At 38.4% G+C, this 15,188-nt stretch overlaps 1 protein-coding gene across 5 annotated transcripts in view; it reads left to right on the top strand.

Moving 5' to 3' along the window:
• The window catches only part of LOC148013507 (sec34-like family protein), a 131,768-nt gene extending 117,548 nt beyond the window's left edge, over positions 1 to 14,220 (top strand). Inside the window, exon 26 of one of the 5 annotated variants that reach the window (XM_087668547.1) lies at positions 13,896 to 14,220. In XM_087668547.1, coding sequence (XP_087524673.1) covers positions 13,896 to 14,142 — 247 coding nt within the window. In that variant the 3' untranslated portion in view covers positions 14,143 to 14,220. Of the gene's footprint in view, positions 1 to 13,210; positions 13,528 to 13,895 lie in introns of those variants that run through there. The other 4 variants (XM_087668548.1, XM_087668550.1, XM_087668546.1 and 1 more) reach the window with 4 other exon arrangements.
• Positions 14,221 to 15,188: the final 968 nt, after the last annotated feature.

Genomic DNA, 15,188 nt, shown 5'->3' with positions numbered 1-15,188 from the left:
TTTTTTTTGCGTGGTTGTTGTTGTTGTTGGTGGTGGTGATTTTGTAGCCTTGATCGATCAACCAAGAAAGGGGGTGGAAGCTTGATTAGTCCTCATACATGTTTTGTTATGATTTATCCTAGAGCCAAAGGCCATACATAAGGTATTCAAGCAGTTCCAAACGTTTCTAATTGATGTTTCAATAAATAAATTCAGCACCATTTGAGAATCATCAAGTAGCTTAATCCTATTAATTTTACCTTTGTTCACAGCTCATTTTGCACCACCCAATCCAAAGCATTAGTACACATTGCTAATAAAACTAGGCCAGAGGATAGCTTGGCCTAATGTACCTTCTGAGAGTATACGAATTAGTGAATGTATCGTTGGTAGCTGCTTTAGCCTTAGCAGTGCCAAACAAAACCATAACAAAATTTGTAAATCTTTCACCAAAACCTTAGGTGGTTTGTTTGGTAATTGTTGGTCTCACAGGTCATTTTGGCCTCTTGTAGACGTTCATAAAGCATCTCATGTCATTTCATCTCTCTCTCTCAACCTTCTCTCTCTCTCTCTCTCTTTCTCTCTCTCAACCTTCTCTCTCTCAAGTAAACATGCCTCTTATTCGTATGATCATTCATGTATGATGTATCCACTCCTATGTATGTACTTGTAAGTTGTAGCGCATGTTGCGCATGCGGCATATGCCATAGAGGTTTTGGCGTGTTACCCTCAAGTATTCATCTTATATACTCCAATAGCATTGCTATTTAGACTCTTAACATCTATTCTATCATCTATAGTTCAAAATAATGAAGTTAAATTTTTTTTTCGTACTAATATCGTACCGTATCTTATAAAATCTTAAGGTACCATTTAGTACCGTATTTTATCGTACCGTACCGTACCGTACTTCTCGTACCTGACAACTATGTTTGCAATGGCCAGAGGTAGGAGCACTTTGTGCTTAGAGATGGATTTTTGATGATGCATGGACGACTGTGTGTCACAAAGCAGTTGAGACCTAGAGTTATCATTGAAATTCATACTCCTTCATATGCAGGATGCTTAGATATTGACGCCACATTTAAGGCAGGGGAGCATTTTTTTTATTGGCCAGCTTTGAGGCATGATATAGAGCAATTTGTCAAGACATGCATTGTATCTCAAAAGATAAAGCATGATAGGCAAAAGATGTTGGGCTTTTTGCAACCCTTGTCTATTTCAGATAGGCCTTGATAGAGCATTGTAATGGATTCTATTTTTGAGCTTCCTAGGAAACCTGTAGGGAATGATGGGACATGGACTATCATTTGCAAGTTCAACAAATAGGCCCATTTCATTCCAATGAGGAAGAAAATAAGGGTTGATCATATGGCACAATTGTTTTTACAATACATCTTTAAATATCATGGTATACCAGAATCAATCGTCAATTATCAAAACCTTGTATGATCAATTTATTTTGAGAATATGGATACCATGTTGCAATTCTCATCATCCTTCCATCCGTAGATAGATGGCCAATCTAAAAAAACCAATTCCACAATGTTGGATCTTTTGAGGTGGTGCTATATAACAAATCACAAGACATAGTGGGAGTAGTATTTGCCATTAGTTGAGTTATAACAATACAATGCATAGTTTCACTAGCAAAGCTCCATTTGAGGTGGTTGGGGGTGGCAAGAAGGTACCACCTATCTTGCAGACTAAGGATAAGTTCTTTGAGGTTGATCATTATTTGGAAAACTTGAATCAACCTATGCAAAGATAAAGTATGCACTTAAAAGATCACAAGAAAATCAAAAGAAGACAGTTGATCGCCATAGACATGCTTTACAATTTGCAAAGGGTGATTATGTATTGTTGCATCTTGAGAAAACAAGGTTGAAAAAGATGAAAGAGAGAGAGAGGTATCCAAAGTTGAGTATGAGATACTATGGACCCTTCCAAGTATTGAAGAAGATTAGTGATGTGGTATATCGGCTGAAATTACCTCCACATTGGCGGTTACACAATGCCTTTCATGTTAGTTTATTGAGGTCTTTTTGTGGTGATGTGCCAGAGGATATGTCTGCTGAAATTTAGCCCAAGGTTAAGAAGCTACATGAGATTTTGGTACCTGAGCAGAACTTGGTACATAAGAAAAGAAATATTAGAGGTAAAGTTTCCATGAGATATTTGGTGAAGTTCCAGAATTATTCACCAATGGATGCAAAATAGATGGAAGAGGATGACTTGACAGACCATTCTTAGTTGTTGCAACTTTACCTAGATGCCTTTTAGTTAGAGCCAACTTTAGTTCAGGCTCACTGAGGTTCGGTAGAGTAAGGGTCCGGAGTATTACTTGATGCTCAAGGGGAAGGTAGCACTTCCACTCCTCCAATTGTGGACAACTCTTGTATGTAGTGGATCTTGGATGTATTTAGTATGTATCCAAGGTACTGTGCTAATAGTATGTTTGCCATGGGGTCACTACTCAATGTACTAGTCACTGTGAGATGTATGCAGATGAGTATGGTTGTTACCACGGCTTTGAGACTATACTTTTGCATCAGTTTGGGATCAGTTAATGATCAGTTGGGCATGAGCTTTTGTCTGAGTTTTGAGATCGTATTCTAATAAGTTTTGGCTCAGTTTTTGATCAGTTTGAGAACCATTTATGGTCACTTTGGGATCAATTTTGCATTTGTTTTTGAGTCGATTGCTGATTAGTTTTTGCAATGAATTTGTGACAAATTTAGGGCCATATTCATTGGAGTTTGTGGTTATTTCTCAAATCAGCAAATGATCAGTTTATGCTCAGTTTTCAATGGTTTACAGTTGGTTCCATGGAGAGCAACATGCTAATAAATGCCATTGATAGTTTCATCCATGGTTTATGTTGAGAATATGATTTACTATGATTGTGAAGTCAGAACAGTTGAGATAAGAATTTAAAGACGATCTTTGAAAAAAAAAGGCTTTGCATGATCCTCAGGTAGTCACCAGAATAAGAAATGAACTTAATGATTTAATGAAACTTCACACATAATTTTTATTAAAATAAACTTCAATTCTGGTACCCCTAGCTCTTTTCATGGTGATCATTGCATTGGCAATGAAGAGTTTGACAATTGAACATGCAGTGAATAATTATACAATCTATGTGGTATAAGAGCTAGATAAAAGTAACAAGGTGTAATGTGAAACTTCCATAAAGTTGAAATTTTGCACCTTAGAATTGAGTTTTTGAAAGTCTCGCCCAGTAAGCAACTCATCTAGGATACTTGAGTTATAAAACAGATCCTAAGCTTAAGGTTGGTCCAATGAGTAGCTTATTTATGATTAATGGCCAAGTTCTTAATTATCCCTTGATCAAAACGAGATTTAATTAAGAAGCAATTAGTTACTTATTTGGAAAGCTTATCTTGGCTATTTGGGACTCCTCTCTTATTTTGAGCAGCCCAACTTTAGAGACAGCCATTCTTCTATTCTTTGCTATAATAATTGCAGGTTTCAACCATGAAATATAAGCTAGCATTGGGTAGCTTTGTAACTTCGTTTACATAGCAAGATATGCTGTTATTCTTGAACTAAACATGAGAAATACAAGTTATTACAGCACCATGGGTTGAGATTCCTTCTTTTTCTTTGAGATCTCAAGATTAGTACACTCTTTGGACACTCTTTGGGCAACTTTGTTGCGAAGAAAGTGACATTCTTACAATTTCATGTAATAATGTGTTTTTAAACTAAACATCATAAAAACATGTTATTACAGTACGATGGGTTGAGATCTTTTGTTTTTCTATGAGATCTCAAGCCTAGTGCGTTTTTTAGATAACTTTGTTACGAAGAAAGTGACGTTCTTAGAATTTTATACAATAATTTGTTTTTGAACTAAGCATTAAAAAAACATGCTATTATAGCACTATGGGCTGAGATCCTTTCTTTTCCTTTGAGATCTTAAGCCTAGTGCGCTTTTTGGGCAACTTTGTCGTAAAGAAAGTGACTTTCTCACAATTTCATTGCAAGAAATCCCTCTATTTGTGAGAGGAACAACATGGGGTTGCATGGGAACTATGGAGGACAATTGTCTAAGCGAATGCTCCACAAAATTGGGTTGAAATGCTAGTTATAACTTTTAGGGTTGAGGAGGATAAAGTATTCAGTTGCATTTTTTAACACTTTATAGTTGGTTGGAGGCTAACATTAAATATGATAAGGTCTTTGTGCACCCATCGATCAATTGTGTCCTGATAGATCGTTGAAATACAACTATTTGTAACCAACTTGGAGCATACATTAGTAATCTAAAGAAATACTGACAAGGGCACCAAGCTTTGCAGCCGGAAAGTGTCATCTGTGGTGCACGAGCAGTCTAGCTCCAAGTATGTGTGAACTGTTGAATTTATTGTTAAGATGAATTGAGTGTTTGATAAAATGTAGTCTATTGATCTTGTGGCTTCCAAAGGCTGGCTCCATGGTTCTGTCGCTTTAGGACCTCACCATCTTTCTGAAGGAGGTGAGCTTATGGTTGTCTCAAGATGTAAACACATGCATTTTGGCTTGTTGTAATTCAGTTACAGCAAGGTTTATACTTGCTCAAAACAGTGTACAGCAAGGGACAAACGGTAAAAGATGTCACATAATAGTGGTAATAGAAGTGAGGAACAGGAATCCCGTGTTGAAAGGTAGTCAACACAAATGGTTTTGAGTCACTAAATGCTAAAAATGCTTCAAGACATCAAGCAACAAATGTGATCGAGAAGCATGCAACTCACATGCAACTCCACAAGTCCAAGGTGCTCAAGAAGGAAATACAGTGTTCGAGGCACAGTTGGCAAGTGTTGTGAACCTGGAGTAGTTAATTCAAAAACCTTATTTTGTTGAATTTATGCATTCCGTTCTCAATGTTAAAGGAAAAAAGGTTGCTTTGCATTCTAAATAGTCTATCATGACGACATGTATTTTTAAAACCTCACTTAACATGTGGATTAATTTTTAATCACATGGTTAAGTAAATGTTGCACATGTGAGGTGTAACTAGGGATAGAGTAAATTTACGATATCTGGTGTGCCAGTTGTTGGTCTAGGCCATCCATTTGGCCATAAGTGTTAGTTAGTGATACTAAAGAAGTGGCGTTTAATGGTATCTAACGTCAATTTGATGGTCAAAGATGGCCAAAGACACTTAGGAATGAAAGTTGCCAAGCCAATTGGCCAGTCAGATTATTTTTCAGGGTATCGAAATAATTATTAGATTAATTTTCACTATTTAAAGATTGAAAATTAATATTTAATTATGGATAATATTGAAAAAAAACCATTTGGGAATATTGCCACTTATCAAAAATGCCCATGCGAGATTGAAAAACATCTTTAGAGGTTAGAGAGAAGCATTTTAGTGTATTCAACTTGTAAGAGAGGAACGAGATGCTGTTGGTTTGAGCTACAACCATTGGAGGACCTTCTGAGGCAGCTATGGATAGGAGAAGACCAATCAACAACAAGTGATAGTATTTATAGGTTGTTGAGACAGGGCATCAGTAGTAAATTATTGATTTTCTTCAATTGTTTGTATCTATAAGCTATATACCTTATGCTTCAGCTGTTGGTAGCTTGATGTACGCTATGGTTGCCACACGTCCTGACATTGCATTTGCAGCGGGAGTGGTTAGCAAATACATGGCATATCTTGGCAAAAAGCATTGGGAAGTAGTGAAGGGTATCTTGAGATACCTTAAGGACACCGAGGATTTGTGTATCTGCTTTGCGAAGCAAAATTCATGTATTGTTGGCTTCACGGATGCAGACTATGCTGGTCATCTTGACTGCAGGAAGTCTACTTTAGGATATGTATTCACGTTCACAGGGAGAGCAGTCTCTTGGATATCCAGGCTGCAAATGGGTGTTGCATTGTCTACTATAGAGACACAGTATGTGGCTGCCACTGAGGCATGCAAATAGGCTTTATGGCTTTTACGTCTGGTGAGAGAGCTTGGTATTACAAAGGTTCATATCCTCCATTGTGATAGTCATAGTGCTATCATGCTAGCACAGAATCCTGTCTTTCACGCAAAGACAAAGCACATATAGGTGAAGTATCATTTTATCAGGGATATACTTGACAACAAGAGCGTTGAGCTTGTCAAGATACATAAAGATGATAACCTTGCAGACCTTCTCACAAAGGGTCTTCTAATAGAGCAGTTTTCTCATTGCCGCCAGGTGATGGGGTTAGATAGTATATGTATACTTCAGCTTTGTACATGCATAGACTTAGCTTATTCTTTTCTCTACCTTTGGGCACGTTGCCTTTAGGTGGGAGGTTGTTGGGAATAAAGACTCACCGTGCCTTTTACAGTGTTCGGGTGTGAACGCATCCCTACACTCTTGTACTTTATATATATTATCTAAACCTAACGTGGTACGTCTTGTCACTGTACCAAACACTTTTAGTGTGTTGTGCTCTCACTCCTGCTCACTCTCCCTACTCTGAACTGTGCACTCAGTCTAGGTTTCCTTTTCTTTCTACTGATGGGACAACACTAGACATATTCTACTCTAGCGTAGTCCCATTGTAAAGTTATTCTTAGCTTTGTTTCATAGGCCACTTATTTTAATGTTATCTTCACCTTACTAATGAGATGACATTAGACATGTATGTACGTTGGATTTTTTCTCATAAGCCACATTGGCCTTATGTAGATGTTAATATATTTCCTCTTTATTTCTTTATGTACCAATATTTGCTCTGATAACCAAAATCTCATCCAACTCTCGAAAAACATGCTATTACAACATTACAAGTTGAGATTCTTTCTTCTCCTTTGAGATCTTAAGCCTACTGCACTTTCTGCGCAATTGCGCTATGAAGAAAGTGATGTTCTTACAGTTTCATTGTGAGAAATCTTTGTGTTGTGAGAGGAACAATGTGGGATTGTATGGAAACTATGCAGGACAATTGTGTAGGCAAATGCTCCGCGAAATTGGGTTCAAATGTTGGCTGTAATTTTTAGGCTTTGGCAAGGTGAAGTGTTCATTTGCATTTTTGAACACTCTATAGTTGGTTGGAGGCCAACATTGAAGGTGACAAGGTCATTGTGCACCCCTGGATTAGTTGTATCGCAAGAAATCGCTGAAATAGAGCCATTTGTAATCAATTTTGAGCATAAATCAATAATCCAAGGAAATGCCAAAAGGGATACCAAGCTTTGGGGCCAACAGGTGTCATGTGTGGTGCAGGAGCACTCTAGCTCCAATTGTGTGCATTCTTCTTGCTGAATTTGCTGTTAAGCTGAATTGAGTGTTTGCTAAAATGTGGTCTATTGCTCTTTTGGCTCTAGAGTTTGGTTTCACTTATCACAATCTTTGACAAAGGATTCAATGAGATGCTACTAGATTTGCAAGGAGACGCTGTGCGGGTACCTTGTGAAAGAATGCAACTCCCAAGCAAAGCACCAATGAAAGTATAGGTGAAGAATAACAAGCTAGGAGTCTCTTGCTAAACCACAAAGTCAGCACCTAGTAACCCAAGTGCTCCAGTTCAATCAACAAAACAACCTGCTACAAACATTAGGCCTTGCATCATCACTTGCAGTGCAAAACATGTGGAGAAATCAGTGAAGCAAGGAGACATGGTGTACTTGTGCATGCTAAGACTCGTAGAGAAGGAGGTAGCCAAAGTTCCAAGACTACAAGTTGGCAACAAAATTGGATTGGGAGCATTTGTTGGAATTTGCTAATTCTCTACTAGGAGAATATGTGGAGCATAATCAGCAAAACCTTTCAAACTTTGATGAAAGTGATGTCTTGGACATGCATGTGGATGCTAAGAAAGTGTTATGCTGCTCTTCTTTTCAAGAGCAAGGGGTTATATTATTCTTTAGTGCTAGAATCCCCATGCTCTCTTGGAGTCATCAGTAGTACATGCAATTTTGCAACAAGATTGTGTGGAGGAGATATTTATGGGCCCTAGAGGCTTTTATAGAGTTGCGTTGAATTGGGGTTTCTCCTATGGGAAATTGGGTCACTTCATTGCTAAATGTCCCAAAAAGCTGGAAGTTCAAGGTGACTTAAACAATGACCCAGGTATGATGCGTGATGGTTCTGGCATGAATAACCGCCCTATTGAGTGGGACATGAACAAATGCCAAGTAGCCAAGATTGTTGTTGCCTATGTTGAGCATAGTTGGATAGATATCCATAGCAACATGGTGCTGCTTTGGCAAACCCTCAAGATTCCTTTTGCACATACGTACGTTGAAAGGACAAGCCCTCCCCAAAGCAAAATGCAAACAATAAAGGACCTTTTGGTTCAAAGCTACCTTGTAGTTTGAGGCCATATGCTTATTGACCAGAGGATCCTCCTCATGACTTGCCTCTTACAAACAGGACAAGGTGGTTACTCCTTGGGATAGATGGTATCTACGCTTCACGTGCAAGAATGATGATAAACCTTCCACCTCGAAGTCAAAGTCTCATGGCTAGGCTAGATGCATTTGTTGTCTTGGCAAATTTCTTGGATAATGAACTGCTTGAGGCTTTGGCATCCAAGGTCAAATTGAGGCAGGATAAACTCCGGATCTTAGTTTTTTCCACATTCAAATTGAGGCAAGATAAACTTCAGATCTATGTTTTTTTCACATTGTAAATGGAGATTGCCACCGAGAATGTCCATGATGTTTGCTCTGGTAGCAAACAACATGATATCTAGCATGTTTTGCATGAAAATGAATGGGACACACTTTGTGTTATTGAGCATAAGAGTCACAAAGAAGCTGATTATTCAATGCGATGGGTTCAAACTATTTTATGCTGGGGTCACTACAATAAAGCATTTTGGTGTGTTGATGATCGCTTCAGGAGACTGTTTCAATTAAAATTCTATATTTAGCAAATTCTAGTAGTTGAAATCACACATGAGGGTTTTATTGGCTGGTTGGTGTTTATACACCCAATAATGTCTTGGCGTGATTTATGGAGATAGTTGAGATCAAGTCTTTCTCTTGGTAGAGCTAGAGATTTCAACATGTGTATGGAGACCTTCTATTCTACTTCTAGATACCATGTAATGGATGCACTAGAAGGTCTTGACTAGGATGAGTTTGCATCAGCAGTCTTGAAGCAAGATGTTTGGCCTTGGCTGTGTTCATTAGCTCATGGGTGCACTTTGCATCCTGCACAACATATAGTGACATCAAGTCAATTGGATCGTATGTACATCATGCATGACATGGGTTCTTGTGAGAGATCTTGGAAATGAAAGTTTTGTAGTAGTATGTAGTATGTGATCACTTTAGGTTGGAGTTTGTAATGCTTAGATAGGCATGTACTTTTGCGAATTTCTTGGGAAAGCTTCCATTGCATTTCAATTCCTCTTCTTTTTAAGTCAAGAAGTATTTAATGGCTATTTCTTGGGCAAGCTTCCATTGCATTATAATTCCTCTTCTTTTCAAGTCAGGAAGTATTTAATGGCTATATGGTGCAATTGCTGGATCAATTTTCATTTGAGTTTCTATATCAAGGAACAAAATCCTTTGATTGGTTGATCGGTAATCTGCAAAGGGTTTCTAGGCAGTACAGAATCCATCATGCCTTCACAAGCAAAGTTTGCATATTGTTGAGAAATGTGAAGAAAACTATGGAGTAGATGCTAGGGTGGTTTGCACTAAGGAAACAAGTATGACCATGACAAAAACACAATGATACAGACATGGATGTGCAAAACTCAAACCCTAAAAGCAAAAGTCAAAACTCAAACACAAAAACAAAATGCAAACAAAAGGAGAGAGAAAGAGAACAACTTTGAAGCGAATGAATATTGTAAATGAACGGAAGAACATATAGAGCGCCTAAGGGTAGAGCAATAGTGTCGGAGAGTGACGTTCTTTGGAGATGAATCCCAAGTACCATGATCATCAGCTGGAGTGTTGGAGTGAAGAAAATTGTCAAACCTAGATCCCAGTGGAGGTTGCAGAAACTGGTGACAACAAAATGGTGGAGAAGGCAGGCAGCAACCAAAAGCTACAGACACAACAGTGGAGCAACCGCCTAATGAAGTAGAACTTGCCGCGTGGCTGGTGGAGATCAAATGCAAGCTATTGCACAGGAGATGAAGACTGAATGGTGGCAGTTTGTCTATTTATAGATATAGATGGACCCTCCAAAATTAGGGTTTCACAAACTCTCTTGAACCATGCCCCATTTTAGGGTTTTGCATAAAATAAGCATGTTTTGGGGTTGTTTAAGAGGCTAATCAGCATGCAATGTATTTTTTAGCTCAACACTCACTCTCACCCCTAAAATAGAACTAGAGGGCCAACCCAATTTTTCCCAAGGCATTCTACCCCAAAGCAGCTAGGGCATCAGACAAAGGGTTCACGTGGGCTACCCAGTGGCCTACAAGACTACAAAGATGATGGTTATCTTACTAGGGGAGTCAAGTAGTCTCCCCAGAGAGGACATAGTATCGGACAAAGGGTAGTCGTTGACTGTCCAATGGCCTACCAAGTCCTTCAAAGGCGGATGGAACCACAATGAACCTTTTTCTTTTTTAAATTATAAGTGTTTGGAAAGATGGTTGGTAGTCAATTAATCAACTGTATCATACAAGAGAATGAGAAGGGCATGAAGAGACGTGTTGCATTATCCTCCTTGGGAGGGAAAGTTTCCATACTAGTAGAAGACTAAAACTCCTAAGATGATGAGACCATGAAGGAAATAGTGTGTATCCTTAGTCTCTAGCCTAGGTAGAATTGATGCAAACCCGCATGTTAGCTCTACATTGAAAACAAAACCCTACAAAAGAGATTAAGATCTTCAAGCACAAAAGTCAGTAGTGAGATGCTCCAAAAAACAAAGCAAGACTAAAACAAAAAGGCAATTGAATGAACAATGTAATGATGCAATGTATATGTGTGTGAGAGTAAATGCAATGGAAAACTTATGAATGAAAATCTAAGGAAAAAATCCTATGGGTCCGACTCAATACTAAAGACCTAAGAGTGTGAAGATGGAGCTAAGCTAAGTGTGTGTTTATCATCATGGATACCCACTAGCAAGATTTTGCCAATGAAATGCCTAATGAGGTGTTGAGGTAGTGCTAGATGGAGGTGAATGTGAAGTGGATGCATAAAGTGCAATGGGATCAGTACTCGTTGACCAATCAAACAACCTTGCAGTAGTAGAGAAGGATGGCCACTAAGGCTTTTCATGTTCCACATATCCAGCAGCCGAAGGAGTAGATGGGGCAGTAGTGGAAGATATAGCCCCACTGGACTGACCAACCGAAGTGGTGGCAATTGCAACGGTCTATGGAGGTTTCTTAGGAGAAAGACTCTAGGCCTTGGTATGACACTCCTCGTCCACATGACCCAATCTTTGGCAGTGTGTGCAAAATCTATTATCCTTAGGAAGTTATTGTCAAACAAGTTTTGTTCTTTGATTCCATTTGAAGAAGGGGAGTCACCCTTGGTTTGGCTTGCTTTCACATCTTGTGAGTTCTTGTCGCTAGTGGTTTTACCTTGCAAAGAAGACGTAACAAGCCCCTCTCTAAATAAGTGTGTGTGGTGCTGAGGTGTTAAAGACCATAATTTTAGCCTTTCCAAGATTAACCTTGAGACCTTTTCTTCATAGAATACATGCAATGCATCTAGATGCCTGTTGTAGTCCTTCTGGTGAATTTGAGATAAGCACCATATCATCAGCATATAACAAAATTGGTATTAGTACCCCAACCAAGTTAACTCCCATACCATCCCATCTCTGCATGTAATCAGAAATCTCATCAATGTACAATCCAAACAACAAAGGAGAGAGGGGATAGCCTTGCTTTGCACCCACCGTGCTAGACATTGAGTCTGTTGTGCCTCCAGGCACTCGCACTCTCCCTATCACAGTTTCATACAATGCATAAATACACCATTGCACATCCTTTGGGGCCCCAATGGCCTGCAATCTTTGCACGAGTCTTGTACGTGGCACAGTAACAAAGGCTTTGCGGAGGTCCACGAAGCAACAATAGATTTTTTTGCCTTCGTGATCGTCCCTCCTCAATCAAGGCCCTTAGCGTGAATATATGGTCTAGCGTATTGTATCCGTGGTGGAAGCCTGCTTGTCTTGTAGACCGTATTTTCTTTCCCACCAACTCAACTCATGCTCCATAATAGAGGCATATATCTTTGCTAGCATATGGCCAATCATAAAAGTGCGGTAGTTGTTAGCGACCAATGGATCTCCACTCTTAAAAATCGGCACTATTGTGTGGTCACACCAACTTATTGGAAACCCCTCACATATGGCTCTATTGAAGAGATTCGCTAAGATAGGGGCCAGTGCATAACGTGCATGTGCAAAATGCTCTGCCACAAGGCCAACTTGATCATGTGCTCTCCCATTCTTCAACCTCCAAATGGCATATCTCACCATCTTTTTCGTAAAGAGACCACACTATGATGGCGTAGTGTTTGATGGACAAGGTATATGCTCTTGTGATGAAACATCATACAGTGCCCTAGCATGTTCATGCCATACCATAGGTGATGTCAATTGAATTGGGGGTTGTCTCTAGTGAAATTTCATCCATGCCTTCTTGTTGTCTCTGCTAAAAAAGAGCTGATACATCTCTGACTCTAGTTTGGTTAGATAATCTCTTCTTTTTCTGCACAAGATAACAAAAGACATTCCATGCGTGCTTATGTGTGCATGTCCCTCGTGTAATATCCCTCTGTAGGCGGTTGTCTACACTCATCATCATACCAAGCATTTTGAGGGGCAATACAACTCCATATTGCAGTAGAGCCCATCTTACATGGGAATGCCTTTGAAGCTACGTCAACATGTAAAACCTTCACTAGAGATCTAGTGACATCTTCCAGTGGTTCATGTTGGTCTAGTTGACTTAAGCCATCTCGTACTGCATCACTATAGATATGCGACGTTTGCTCTAGAAATTCTTAATATGAGAATGTGTGTGACTATATGCATGTTTCTTGTCTCTGACTACGTGCTAGAGTAAATTTTAGGGTCGCATGGTTGATCACTATGCTAATCCGCCTATCAAATATCTCTAAATGCCTTAATTTCTGGAATTAACACTGGCAAGCCCATTACATAGTCCACCACATTGGCCCCTTTTTTGTTGTTCCAACAAGTGAAAGCATCCACTCCTGGCCATCTTTTGAGAGAGAGAGAGAGAGAGAGAGAGAGAGAGAGAGTTGTCCTTTGAACAAAATTTCTTTTTTAACAGATCTAATATCATAGAAGCATATGGACAAATAAATACACTCATAAAAGTTGAGTACTCCCCTGAAGATGTTGAGATTATTGGACTTCCTAAACAAGCAGAAGTACAAGCCTACCTTGATAGTGTATGTTAGGCATCATTTGTAACTTTTTATAAGTGATGAATTATATTGAGCTTTATCTAGCTTCAACGATTAAGCTGATTGTGGTTTTTCCAAGGTAATGCAATATTTGTTTTTCAATGTACTTACAACAATTGGATGTAACATTTATTTGACTATAATTAATTGATTGTACATGTGTCTTCTTCAAGGTATTCAATTGTAACTTATCGAAATAAGCAACGTCTATTAGCATTGCATGTAAGGGCATGCTATAGTAATGGTTAGGGGGAGCTAGCCTATTCTTGAGTGGAAAATCACCCCTTCTAGTTAGGTAGGACTTTATAGGTCTTTTGGTTTTTTTGTTTGAAGGGCTTGATTCTTTCCCTTACCAACCCATCAAAATGAACACATAAGAAAACAAAAGCTAGCGAAGGGCAGTGATTCAATGCACGATATGTCCTCTTGCTTTCATATTTAGTCATTCTTCCTTTTTCTCTTAAGTGTGTTTGTTAAGTAAATCGTAGCCATATTGCTTTTTTAAGTCATTGTGCCCAAGTATTGATAACATCTTTCTTTGCTTACAAGGGTGGAAGGATGCTTTCCAATAGTTGGAAGAAATTTTTTAGGAGTTAGTTTTTCCCTCCTTAATTTTGGCTACATATGGTTAGCAACATCAAACATATATTTATGTCATATATTTCTTGCTGAAGGTGCACATAACTTTTGTTTTGTTTCTTATATGTTTAGCAACATCAAGCATATATTTATGTCATATAGTGCAACATATTTTATGGAATGGTTTCTAACATTATGCCTTGTTAAGGTGTACTAGGTGTTAGTATGGCCTTGGTGTATATCTTTGATTATGGGTATGTTGTAAGGGGAGAGTAGTTTGGTGGGGGACATACAGACAACAAACTAGCAAGTTGCAAATTTGCATTCTTGAATGCATGGCCAATTAAATTAGCACATTTTTAGCAATATGCAAGAGTTTTTTGTGCTTGTTGAAATCTTGTGCAATTAGATTAATGATTAGAGCAATGCTTTGGAAGTTGGCTAAGGGTTGTTAGCATCATATTTGTGAAGCACAAAAGATATGATACCATAATGTACAAAATGGTACCTTAAAGATTTTATAATGTGCAAAATTGGTACTAGTACATGAAAAAGATAAGTTTGATTATTTTGGATAACATTTGATAGAATAAATGTTTAAAGTCAAAATAATAATGCCCTTAGAGTGTAAGAAGTTGGTAAGATATATGTTTTAGTGTGAGATTATTAAAATACCTTGTCACATTGGCATAGGTATAAAAGGTGTGACATGTAATTTTTTATATATTTTGTAATAATATAACTATTATATCTCATTTTACCTCTTAGTTCATAGCTTTCATGGCTTTTTTCTTCTTTCTTATCTTTCTAGTCTTTCTCTCTCCTTGTTATTTATTCTCTCTCTTTTCTCTTTTATTTTCATTTCTCTCACCTCAACCCTCTTCTTGACAAGTGGTATATCAAAGCATTGGTCTTTGATCCATTTGGTTCAATCTTTCTTTAAATTTCCTTCACAGACTAATCACATTCCAGTTACTGGAGGACAAGGTGTGAGCTTGGAAATAGACAGGTGCATAGACTAAGGAGACTAATGATAATCTAGTCAGAGCTAATTGGAATATATGAAGACAAAGTTGGAGGCATCGTGGACAAAATGGTAGGTTGTGTGCACAAGGAATATGCCATTTTGGAAATAAAATGGTAAAACGAAGGAAAAATAGAGTTAGTTAAGGTTAGAAGTGCAGTTACTTTTCAAAGAGGCTCTCTCTTTCCTCTTGCTTTCAAGCTTTTGAGAGAAGCTTCCATGGTGAACAACAAGAATCC

This window comes from Lygodium microphyllum, chromosome 26 (assembly GCF_053477565.2).
Source record: "Lygodium microphyllum isolate KBCC chromosome 26, Lygodium_microphyllum_v1.1.10, whole genome shotgun sequence".
Taxonomy (NCBI): domain Eukaryota; kingdom Viridiplantae; phylum Streptophyta; class Polypodiopsida; order Schizaeales; family Lygodiaceae; genus Lygodium; species Lygodium microphyllum.
This window is presented reverse-complemented; position numbering and strand designations above follow the sequence as displayed.